The sequence below is a fragment of the Crocuta crocuta genome, unplaced genomic scaffold (genome assembly GCF_008692635.1).
Source record: "Crocuta crocuta isolate KB4526 unplaced genomic scaffold, BGI_CrCroc_1.0 scaffold30, whole genome shotgun sequence".
Taxonomy (NCBI): Eukaryota; Metazoa; Chordata; class Mammalia; order Carnivora; family Hyaenidae; genus Crocuta; species Crocuta crocuta.
In genome coordinates this window covers 13,376,251-13,389,027 of record NW_027528345.1, presented here as the reverse complement: position 1 = coordinate 13,389,027, position 12,777 = coordinate 13,376,251, and the positions used below count along the sequence as shown (strand labels likewise).

Here is a 12,777-nt window from a genome sequence, read left to right as displayed (position 1 = left end):
TTGTGAGTTCAAGCCCCGTGTTGGGCTCCATGCTGGGGCGTGAAGCCTACTTAAAAAAAATTGTATTAGTAATTATAGGGAGAGTCCAGGCGAGTGCCCTGCTTCCTAAAATTCACCCCATTTGCTTCCTCTGAAGCGCCCTAGCTGATTTAGTCAGGAATTCTTAATTTGGGGGGTATCATGATCCGGATTGACAGTTTGGTGAAGCCTGTGAACCCCTTCTTAGAATATTGTTTTTAGAAGCACCTGGGTGGCTTAGTCGGTTAAGCATCTGACTTTGGCTCAGGTCATGATCTCATGGTTCGTGGGTTCGAGCCCCGCGTCAGGCTCTGTGCTGACAGCTAGCTCAGAGCCTGGAGCCTGTTTCAGATTCTGTGTCTCCCTCTCTCTCTGACCCTCCCCTGCTCATGCTGTCTCTTTCTCAGGAAAAAAAAAAATGAATATTGTTTTTAAATCAGTAAAGTAAAATACATAGGATTATGAAGGAAACCAGTTATTTTGAAATAACTGTCTTTCTGAGAAGACAGTTCTCAGAAATAGTCTTAAAATATTTGATAATGTAATATGGGTGCTTTTTAATTAATGCATTAGGTAACATGTTCTAGTGGTGGGTCTCGTGACTACCATAGTTTCAAAGTAGTGATGACTATAAAGGATATTTTGATATATGTGATAAGAAAATATGTGTGATTTTCTATTATGAGTTAGGAATGCTAAATTTCAGAGTTTCGTGAGAATAAAGATATTCTTTTTTTCCTATCTGTGTTCACAGTTATCAAACTCTCTGAGCTGCTGCTGATAGGTGGGAAATCCTTTCAGCCATCTTCAGTTCTTTTTCAGACCCCAGCTTTTAATTTGGAAAAAAGAAATAGCACAATAGCTCAAGGGGGAACAGGGCAGCGTGGAAGGGAGCAGGGGTAGGGGGTATGCAGCACAGAGGAACGAGAGCTAGAGGACAAATAAGGCAAGTCAAGACTGTGGAGCACAATTCTGACAGAAGGGGAGTTGCCTTTTAAAATATTAAGTGATCCTGACCAGCACAAAACCTGATGGAGTTTTAAAATCTTTCTCTCAGCTCAGATGTGAGCAAACTTGCCTTCTGAGAGTAGAAAAAGGAATTTTGCTTGAAAATCATTCTTCTAGATTCTAGAACATTGTGCAAACATTTCAGGCTATGTATATGAAATTTCTGTGAAGTACTTATTATAAACATCTTTTTTGAAAGATTGTTAGAACGTTACCACTATCTTTTGAAATTCTATACCTCTGCCTAATCCACCACTCTTCTCTAAAATGCTGGGTTTTGGGGCACCTGGGTGGCTCAGTCATTAAGTGTCTGACACTTGGCTTTGGCTCAGATCATTATCTTACGGTTCATGGGTTCGAGACCCGCCTGGGGCTCTGCGCTGGGGCTCTCTCTCTCTCCCTCTCTGTCTACCCCTCCCCTAGTCATGCTCTGTCCTCCCCCCTCTCTCTCTGGCCCTCTCAAAATAAATAAATAAACATTTCAAGTAAATAAATAAAATGATGGTTTTTGTTCATTGTAGACCGGGTTCTGCTCACTTCCTTTTACTGAATACCTGGTAAACCCAGAACCTCAACAGTGACTTATTTAACCTTACAGATATCATACCCCTAGTTAATAGACTATTCTCTCCTTTCTTCACCCCCAACCTCACCCTGTTTTCCTTAGGGAAAAATCTGTGAAGGAAACAATTGATGCCTAGAGTTAACCAACAACAGAGAAAACTAAAGTTGTTAGCTAAATTCTCCCATGCTTTTATTCAGTTTTACCCTGATCTATCTGAAACCACTCGGGCAGGCTTTTGACGGTTTCATTTTGGTTCTTTATACTTTTAGGTGAAAAGTCACTTTTCCCTCCAGGCCTGTAAGCCTAGCTGGAAGGATTTTACGCTGTAAGATAGCTTTAGTTGTGATAGGGCTCAGAGCAAATTTGGGGGAAGATACTTTCAGGTAAAATAAAGGAACTTAAGTTGAGGTTCAGTGTCACTTTCTCAACTGGATAGGAGCAGGGGTGGATGAGGCTGACTCCTGTCTGGTCCGTGGTCAAGTGCCAAGAAGCACCGTGGAAAAAGAGCTAAAGTGTTTGGTAGGAAGTGTGTATATATCTAACAAGGAAAGTAAAAAGAGGGGACTAACCAGTCATTATTTTTAGAAACAAAAAGACAAATAGAACCATGTTTCAGAGCCTGGCTGGTGAGGGAGCTGTGGGAGACCACAGCATCCAAGCTGTTACTGTGTTGCAGGCATGTTTTAATGAAGCAACCAGCCCAGCCAGCCTCAGAGGGAATTTTGAGGGTATCATTCTTTTGAATTACTGCTGTTCATCTGTTCTCTTTACCTCCCCCGCTCTAAAGAAGGGGTGGAAGCATAAATTATTGTCTCACATGTCATAAACTGAGGCATACCTAGCCTCACCTTTTCATTGTCCTTTCACCCAAACCCCTAAATAAAGAAAATCTCTATACTATCTCCTCTCCCCTTCCCACATCCTGCCTACAGGCTTCTCCCACCCCTCACAAAAATTTTTTGCCTGCATCTTTATTCTGTCATTATATAGCCAGCAGCATTGCACTGGCCCCTTTATGGCTGACGGAGCCCAGGCGGGCTGCCCGATGAGGGGAGACAGCATTTGGCCGATGGGGCTGGTGTGTGCCATTACTGCTGGCCATTGGGCCTCTGTCCTCTACAGCCCCATCCTGGCTCATTAAAACGCTGAGCCAAATAGCTGGGCAGGCGCCTACTGCAGCACTGTGGGGGCCAGGAAGTTAAATGGTTCTCCTAATCCTGCATAATTTATCTCCCTGTTAGCCCCCTTGTAAATAGTCCAATTCGGCCCCACCATGGAGAGCTTCACTCTGAATTTCCTATTTTTGTGATGACCAACGAGTGTCCGGCCTTTCCCTTCTTCTCTCTTTATTATTATTATTAAAAATTATTTTCCCCTTGTTCGCTAAGAGCCTTGCCTAAATGTTTCTTTCATTTGGAGCCTCCTGCCTAGACCCCACTTCACCAGCAATCTGTCTACTTCTCTCGTTTGGACCTGATATTACAGAGCAGTTGCTGCCATGGTCTTCCTCTTCTCTTCTCCTCCCAGCTTCCTAGTGCCTCTTTTTCTCCTTCCCCATTTTCTTCTTACATCCAGCTCCTCGCATTGTCCATCACCTCCAAGTCCTTCTCCTTCTTTCCTGTTCCCTCTCCAGTCCCCCTGTCTCAGGACTATCCTCAGTGTCGGGTGTTTAGTAGGACATTGTAAAAGGGCACCAAAGCGCTTATTTTTTTTTTCACATCTCTGTTTCTGTTTCGTTTCAGAGATTTACAAACGAGGACCACCTGGCAGTTCATAAACACAAGCATGAGATGACATTGAAATTTGGCCCAGCCCGAACTGACTCAGTCATCATTGCAGGTATTTGCTGCCCCAGAAGCCACGTGCCTTGGTATCACCAGACAGTTAAGATTAATACCAGGGACCAGATGTACAGGGAGCTATACTCCCCTTTTCCCATTAAGAGCTCTGATGTGATCTGCATTTAATCAGGAAAAAGGAACACTAAAAGCTCCCAAGTTTCTATTGTGCCCTCCGTTCTGTTTTTAATACAAGATTGGGTTCTGCGGTTTTTGAGGGTAGGTGTGTTGAGGTTTTGTCTTGTCTTTTTTCAGTCTATCTCCTCCTTGCCTTCTTTTTATTAAGACTTTGGAAGATTTACAGACAAAAGATGACTTTGACATTTCTCCCTACCCATGGCAAAGGGGTGAACAAAAGAAAGCAAGAAAGCTGACCCAGCCTGGCTGTTTCCCTTCCACTGGGTATCAGTTTCCCCCAAGCAGGCTGATTGTCAGTTTGTAAATTCAACTTGCCTCGTGAACCCAGACAGTGTTGAGGGCACGTTTCCAAAGCTCAGACAAGACATGTAGTCAGTGGGACTCTTCTAAGCCAATTGGGGTGACCTGGAACCTCTCACTGATTGTTTTAGATACTGGCTTTCTTATGTATGCCATTCTCAAGGGAGTATCCTTAGCAACTATTCTCAGATCGGGGAGCAGTTCTCTTGTGTCATTTTCAACTAGACAGAAATACAAACCAAAGTGGGCCTTTTCTTTTGATAGTTCGAGGGGTCTGATTTAGCCTGGGGTAGGCAAATTTGTCGCAGTATTTAACCAACACGGTATTTCGTTGGTGGTTATTACGTACATTAATAACTCAGATAAGATACAGTTTCTCTAAGTATTACTGGCCAAAATGCAACCCAGAATACAGTGAAGTATTAAAGAGAGAACCTCTTTCTCCATACTTCTATGTGTGAAGAAAGGAACTTGCCATTACAGATCTCCTATTCCTTGTTAATTCAGCAGATATTTACTGAATAGCTGTGTCCACCAGCCACTTTGCTAGGAGCTTGTAGATTGTAATTCCTGGAAAAGGGCATGAGTGGGGACATTGTCATTGATGATCCTTAAGAAAGCCTGGGGGAGGGGATGCCTGGGTGGCTTAGTTGGTTGATTATCCAACTCTTAATTTCAACTCAGGTCATGATCTCACAGTTTGTGCGATCGAGCCCCTCCTTAGGCTCTGTGTTGACAGTGTGGGGCCTGCTCTCTCTCTCCCTTTCTGTCTGCCCCTCCCACACTCACTCACGCACACATGCATGCAGGCACACAGTTTCTCAAAATAAACTAAAAAAAAAAAATCTTCCTATTTTCTTTTGTTTTCTTTGTCTTTTTTTTAAATTTTAAATTTTTAATTTATTTTTGAGAGAGAGAGAGAGAGTGAGACAAAGTGCGAGTAGGGGAGGAACAGAGAGAGAGGGAGACACAGAATCCAAAGCAGGCTCCAGGTTCTGAGCTGTCAACACAGAGCCCAAGGGAGCGGGGCTCAACTCCACAAACCCCGGATCATGACCTGAGCTGAAGTCAAATGCTTAACTCACTGAGCCACCCAGGCACCCATCCTATTTTACTTTGAGGCTATTTATATTTGGATTTTCAGGCTTTCTGTAACCTAGCCTGATGGTAACTACCTACTCAACTTTGTTTTTTGTTTGCTTATAAAAGATTTGATTTGGTTTGATTTTTTTAAACTAATGCTAATGGCCCTCTGTCACTTGTAGATTTCTTTTTTGTTTATGTTTATTTATTTATTTTGAGAGAGAGTAAGAAGGGGAGGGAGAGAGGCGGGGGCAGGGGGGTGTGTGGGAGAGAATCCTAAGCAGGCCCCACATTGTCAGCGCAGAGCCTAAGGAGGGGCTTGATCCCACGAACCGTGAGATCATGACCCGAGCTGAAATCAAGAGTCGGACAATCAATTGACTGAACCACCCCGGTGCCCCTTGAAAGATTTTAAGTAATCTCTGCACCCATGTGGGGCTCAAACTCATAACCCCGAGATCAAGAGTTGCATGCTTCACCAATTGAGCCAAGTAGGTATCCCTACCTACTCAACCTTGTATATAATTTATATACCTGAATTGATTATCTTTTTTAAATTATCATTTTATTTTAAGTAGGCTCCACACCCAATGTAGGGCTTGAACTCACAACCCTGAGATTAAAAGTCACATGCTCTACCAGCTGAGCCACCCAGGCTCCCCCTGACTTGATTATCTTTACCCTGGACGTACCTTTTTCTCCTCATCTATATATACATGGTGCCCATACCCTTCCTGTCTCTATGCCTTCACCTGCTTTACTCCTCTTACCCCCCCAAATCTTCTTTCTTTTGGTGAAAACCATTCTTTAAGGCCCATCTCAAGTCCTACTTCTTGAAACCTCCTAACTATTCTGTTATTTATTTGTCATTATTTAATTACTACAATAATTTTATTCTCTACTGCACATGGCACCTATTTTTTTTATGTACTATGATGCTATCTATGTATATTTATTTCCTCAACTAGAAAACATTCTCTTTGTTCTCTAGGGCAAGAGTCATGTCTTAGATTTGGGCAGAACTCCTATACTCCTTTCCTCTCCTCCTCCAAGTTTACCCAGAAGCATATGCACGTACCATCAAGACACATAGAAAGTACTCAATAAACACTTGTTGATTTCTTCAGAATCGTCAGAGAAGGCAAAGGGTTTTCTTACATATTTTCAGGCTATTTGCTTGTTTGCTCAGGAATGGGAGAAGTTTGTATGAGTTTCAGGTCAGAGAACCAAAAGGCCCTCTTCTCCCATCACTGTGCCCTTAGCTGCCCCATCCTGTTTCACTTGAGTTGTGATTTTTTGGGTGCCCTTACTGAAGTACTCTTGAGCATAAAGGATGATATTACCTCCACTCACCCGGGGATGGAGGGAAAGTGGCTTCATCATTGGCCAACCAAAGCTGCCAGAGAACCTTTTAAAACTATTTTGGGAGGTAGTGGTAACTTTTCCAAACACTCTGATTCAGAAGAGGTTTTGTTTAAATTGAAGAAAAAAAATTACGCTCTTTCCATGGAAAATCCCAGTCGACTGTTTCCAATCGATCATGCTAGAAGGAGTGATTTTAATCCCTGGCCTCACTCCTTAAAACGTCATTTAAACATTGTTCTATATCTGTCATTCAGTTTAGTGGTTTGGGGTATAAAATGAATCCCTGAGGTCACTGGCACGTCAAAGGAAACCATCATAATAGAACTTGAGATCAGGGATTCATTTGACCTACAGGAGAAAAACCAGAAAAGCAGAATGGGGAGAGAGAAGCACAAATCTAAAATTCAGGTTGCTTGAAAAGTTCCCATGGGTTACGGATCTTGCCTTCCTCTTCCCAAGGGCAGAGGCACTGTTGAAAGATTTGTGCAGCCCCTGAGAGGATATTTTGGCTGGCAAATCTAAATCCAAATATCCTGGTTTCCGGAATTTGCTGTGGGCCCAGGTCTCTGTGAAATGAGCTCTATTGTTTGCAGTTTCCTTTTCTAGCTCCTGATCTTGCTGTCTTGTTCCCCAGCCCCTAGATTTGCGCGGAATACCTTCAAAAGGTAGCAGACCTTACCTCAGTGAGCACTGAAAAGACAAGGCACCGTTTCTTACTTGGTAGCTTTAGCAAGCCAACTCTGCCATCTGACCCTCAGTTTCTTCTCCTCATCAGATTTTAACGTCCATCTGCTTGCTTATACTTTCTCACTTCAGACATAGCAGGGAGTAAGTTTAAAGAGAAAATGTCGCTTAACTGTCCTTGGTGTTCAGGTCTGGAGGTACCACAAACTCCGCTGGGTGGGTGTTTTGTTTTGTTGGGGGGTGAGGGAGGTGAAGCCAGCCTCTGGGAGAAAGGGGGTTACGTGGATAGTCACACAACAAAACCTCGTTCTGTCTTCCCTCTGCCGGCCTTGCGGCGCCACAGCACAGACACCCTCTGGTGGCCTAGCACTGGCCTTCCCCTGCTCAAGCTCTATAACAGCAACACAGAGACTCTCTCCAAACACAAGAATAAAAATGTGTTCTCTGTATACTCTCAAGTTTTCATTTCAGGTCAAAACTAAAATAAAGTCTCCTTTTTTTTTTTTCTCACATCTACAGATCAAACTCCTACACCGACTAGATTCCTGAAGAATTGTGAGGAGGTGGGGCTCTTCAATGAATTAGCTAGCTCCTTTGAACATGAATTCAAGAAAGCTGCAGATGAGGATGAAAAAAAGGCAAGAGGCGGGACTTTTGCTGAAAAACGGGCAGTGTTCAGATGGAGGCTGTTTTCATTGTGTCCTGGGATAATTTGCTTAACCGGTTAAAGCACAAAATTATGGGCTTCATTCTTTAGACCCAGATAGTACCCACTGATCCTAGCCAGCCTTCCACGACTTTAGGGGGTCCAGATGAATGGTCCGCACAACGCTGTCTTTACCAGAAAGTATCTTCTTGCCCATTCAGTGCAGCATCCATCCAGTAATCTATTTTTAAAAAATTATTTCTCTTCTGACTATGTTGAGGATGTTAAAAGGTTTTAAATTACTCAGATCCTATGAGAGAACATTTTTGGGGGTCAAATCTCTTGCTCTTCTTACCTGAACTGTTTTCAGTCAGCCAATGAACAAACATTGACACTTTTTTGTTTCAGTGTATTTAGCTTTTACCTTCAGGTAGCTTTCTAGTAATATTCAAGACATTAAACATAAAGAAGGATATTATGTCACTTTAGGAGCCTACAAAGAAACCGAGGAAGTTTTGCTTAGAAAAGAGGAGATCAACGTGAACCAAATTGTGGTCTTCAAATATGTGAAGAGCTTTCATGTAAACGAGGGGTTCAACTTCTGTGTGGCCCAGAGATAGGACTAGGACCAGCAGATGGAAGCTATCACAAAGTATGTCCACCTTTATGTAGGCCACTTAGTGTAGATACTGTAGAGAGGATTAAAGTGTTGGAATCCCTTTGTATTCTGAGCGCTTTCCTTCTAAGAAGAAAAGCAGGTAAATCACGGAGCTGTGCACGATTTTTTTCACCCAGCTTAAATTGTACTTGTAAGAATTAACACTGGAGGTTTTTCCGAGTTCCATAGCTTCCTATAAGCAGCTTTTCCTGCTCTCTCTCAAACTGAAGGAAAGAGGGAAATCCAATGGCATGTGTTTGTAATTCTGCTTTCAAATGGCTGGACTAGTCAAGAGTCTGCTCGTCATTATTTTTCCTCACAGACCCCAGTCTGTCATCTCTCAGTTGCTTCAATCTATGTGGTATACTTTTATTTTATAGCTTCCCTACTTTATCTGCCCTCTCCCCCATCATTTCTCCTTCCCCAATGACAAGGAAATCAAATTGTTTTTTCTAGGATATGAGGGATTTAAGAGCAAACTCATTATATGCAAAGTCAAGAAAACTAACCTCCCTTTACAAGCTTGAAGGCTTTTCCACTGGTATTTTAACTCAGTTGGCACTTCTGGGAGACCATTCATAGTTGGTCAGACCTTCACTCGTTGGGCATCTCTGTATTTCTTTTTGCCTATACAGGAGTGGTCTTTACCTCCGCTTGATGAGAAGAACAGACTCCGTAGAATACCGTGTCTGGGAATGTTGATGAGTCTAAAACTTTACTGAACCACAACTTTTCTAGGAGATGCCTCTAAGGGATTTTAAACCTGTGGTTGTATTTACTTAGAGGCCTCTCCTTCCCTCTACCCTCTGACTTTTCAGGGATCCTAGAATTCGTTGAATTGGGCCTGACATCTTTGCATTGTAGGAAAAAATGAGGGCAGAAATGAAAGCATCTTTGCTATTGCTCACCCCCATCGGATTGGAGAGAGAGAACCATCACCACCTTCTCTAATGGAGTAACACCCAGATTATCTTCAGTGTGCTCAACTACCAAGATTTCTAGGGATTCAGGTAGAAAGGGAAGAGTTAGAAACAAGCTCCTCTTTCTCTGGGAAGCCTAAGGTCCGGAAAGAATAGAACAAAGGATCTACTTTGTCATGAGACTGAACTGCAGTGCCAGCCCTCCTGTCATGGTGCAGTGTTGAGCCGTCATCTCAGATGGTTTATGGGTCCTGCAAAGCCATTTACAGCTTCACGGTTTTGTGAAGTGATTCACCGTGGCCAGAAAAGTACTCTCTTTCCTTTCTGGTTTTCTCTAGTCCTGCTTCTAGAACCAAGTTCTAATTTCTTTCACTGCTCAGATGACCAGTCTTTCCTTTCTTTAATACTCCCAACCCTAGCTTCCTAACTTCTAGCCTCTACCACCAGATTTTGGGATGAGATCACATCACCATCAAGCATGGGAAGTTCCCTAGACAAGATCTTCCCTATCATGTTTGCAGTACTTAAAAAAAAAAATTAATGTTTATGTATCTACTTTTGAGAGAGAGAGAGAAAGCAGGGGAGGGGCAGAGAGAGAGGGAGACACAGAATCTGATACAGGCTCCAGGCTCTGGAGCTGTCAGCACAGAGCCTGACATGGGGCTCGAACCCACAAGCAGCAAGATCATGACCTGAGCCAAAGTTGGACTCTTTACTGACTGAGCCACCCAGGCGCCCCTCATGTTTGCAGTACTTTAATAGCTAATTTGTCTTTCTTTTTTTTTTTTTTTAACATATATTCATTTTTAAGAGAGAGAGACAGAGCATGAGTGGGAGAGGGGCAGAGAGAGGGAGACCTAGAATCTGAAGCAGGCTCCAGGCTCTGAGGTATCAGCATAGAGCCTGACGTGGGGCTCAAACTCATGGACCATGACCTGAGCTGAAGTGAGATGCTTAACCAACTAAACCACCCAGGTGCCCCTGTCTTTGTTTGCTTTTGATACTTGGATAATCTAGTTCTTGTGGTTGGCAGAAAAAGTGCTCACAGTTCTTCAGGAGCCAACAGAGCTGGTTGGAAACAGGCAAGCACTGGATTCAGGAATCATTTTACTTTTATGAAAAATAATATAATTATGGTATTTGCGTGGATTTAAGAGTCATCTCCTCCCCCCCCCCGCCCCCCCCACTGCAGGGTCTTTATAAGCATTATAAGTATTTTTTATACCTTTCAGAATCTTTACAAGTATTCACCCATTATGAAGCAGGTATTATTTCTATTTTACAGTTAGAAAAACAGGTTCTGAGAAGTTAAAATGATGTGCCCAGAGTTGTACATAAAATCTAGGTTCTATATTTCTTTGACTTGCAATTCAGTTCTTTGACCAAAAGCTAAACTTAGAAGTATATTTCCTTAGGGCACCTGGCCGGCTCAGTCTGTGGGACATGCAGCTCTTGATCTCAGAGTCATGAGTTCAAGCCCCATGTTGGGTGTGGACGTTACTTTTAAAAATAATAAAGTATATTTCTTCATCTTTTAACTAGAAAGATTTGGATTCAGCCTGAAGGGAATCATTGAGTTGAACTATGCTCATTTCTCTCTTTTAACAGGCTGCTGGTGGGCCCCTTGACATGTCCTTGCCTTCCACACCAGACATCAAAATCAAAGAAGAAGAGCCAGTGGAGGTAGACTCATCGCCACCTGATAGCCCTGCTTCCAGTCCCTGCTCCCCACCACTCAAGGAAAAGGTAAATTCACTACCAAGAACTATGCCAAATGTTAATTGGTAGGTAGCTTAAGCTTTTATTCATTAGTTGTGTAAATAATAGGTGATACAGGATTGATTATAGTTAAATAAATCTTCATTGTTTAGAAGACTTACATAAATGACACCTCTTCTCTGGCCAAGCAGTTCCACTTCTGAATCTATAAGGAAGTGAAATTAGTGTGTATGTCCACTATAGAGCAGTATTTAAGAATGTTCATGGGGCGCCTGGGTGGCTTAGTTGGTTAAGCGTCCAACTTTCGCTTAGGTCATGATCTTGCGGTTCGTGGGTTCGGGCCCTGTGTCGGGCTCTGTGCTGACTGCCAGCTCAGAGCCTGGAGCCTGTTTCAGTCTGTGACTCCCTCTTTCTCTGACCCTCCCCTCCTCACGCTGTCTCTCTCTCTCTCTCTCCTAGAAATAAAAAAAAAAAAAAAGAATGTTCATAACAGTTGTACTCATAATAGTCAAAAAACTGAAGTAGTCCAAATGTCCCTCAACAAGAGAATGAATAAATAAATTGTGGTGTATTTCTAAATACCATGTAGCACTGTAAAAGAACAAACCAATGAACTAATAATATAAATAGCACTGTGGGTGAATCCCACAAATGTTACGTTGAACAACAGTAACACAGTTCGGACACAGTTCAGAAGTACATGTATGACTCCATTTACATCAGGTTCAAGAAGAGGCAAAACGATTTGATAACAATAGAACTCAAATGTTTAGCTCTTGCGAGGGAAGGTTTAGATTGGAAAGGGATGCAGGAGCCCCTTCTGGGGTGCTGGAAATGGTCCTTATTTTACATATGTAAAGTCACTTAGTTGTGTCCTTTAGATTAACGCACTTTATGTTGTACTTCAGTTAATAAGTAGAAAAGAAAAATGTATAATTTGTAAGTTAGACCTTGAATGATTTAGAAAAAAAGTCTTCTTAGGGCGCTTGGGTGGCTCAGTCAGTTGAGCGTCCGACTTCGGCTCAGGTCATGATCTCACGGTTCATGGGTTCGAGCCCCACGTCGCACTCTGTGCTGACAGCTAGCTCAGAGCCTGGAGCCTGTCTTTGGATTCTGTGTCTCCCTCTCTCTCTGACCCTCCCCTGCTCATGCTGTCTCTGTCTCTCTCAAAAATAAATAAAACATTAAAAAAAAAAAGGCTTCTTAGAAGGAAGTCTTCTAGTATCTCAAAGAGAAAATCTACTAGGATTCTGAGGATTATTTTTTTTAATGGAACTTTTTATGAAGTAATATTTTTTATGAATTTATTGAAATAGAGCACACATACAGAAAAGAGCATAAATTGTAAGTATACAGCTCACTGAATTTTCACAAAGTTTGCGGCCTGTGTAACCAGCACCTAGATACTCTCAGAACCTCAGAAGGCCCCTCATGCCTTCTTTCCAGGCTCTACTATTCTACTAGTGGTTATAATTTTAATGTCCAGTGTGGTTAGAGCATCTGTATCTCATTTTACCGCCTTCCAAACTTGGTTTGATAACTTCTCCAAACTACTCCCTCCCTAAGTTACAACCATCCCTCCTCCCTCCCCTTTTCATTAGCAACCAGGTCCTAGATGTTGTGTGGAGATGCTTGAGGGCCAGTGTGGCCACTAGCAGCTAAGACCGTAAGCAAGTTAACAGTGGGAAGCAGTTTGTTTTATCACAACAAGACCATTACGAAAACTTCTGTGGCCCCACCCCTTTTCTTTTTAGTTTTATTTATTTATTTATTTATTTATTTATATTTTATTATTTTGTAATTCTCTTTTCATGGTTTATCTTTTTATTTCCAGT

At 42.4% G+C, this 12,777-nt stretch overlaps 1 protein-coding gene across 2 annotated transcripts in view; it reads left to right on the top strand.

The window, feature by feature from the left end:
• LOC144222811 (cyclic AMP-dependent transcription factor ATF-7) overlaps positions 1–12,777 on the top strand; it is an 82,279-nt gene that overhangs the window by 56,820 nt on the left and 12,682 nt on the right. For both annotated transcript variants that reach the window (XM_077753498.1, XM_077753499.1), the window contains exons 3-5: positions 3,334–3,430; positions 7,519–7,637; positions 10,832–10,969. In XM_077753498.1, the coding sequence (XP_077609624.1) occupies positions 3,334–3,430; positions 7,519–7,637; positions 10,832–10,969 (354 nt within the window). The remainder of the gene's footprint in view (positions 1–3,333; positions 3,431–7,518; positions 7,638–10,831; positions 10,970–12,777) is intronic.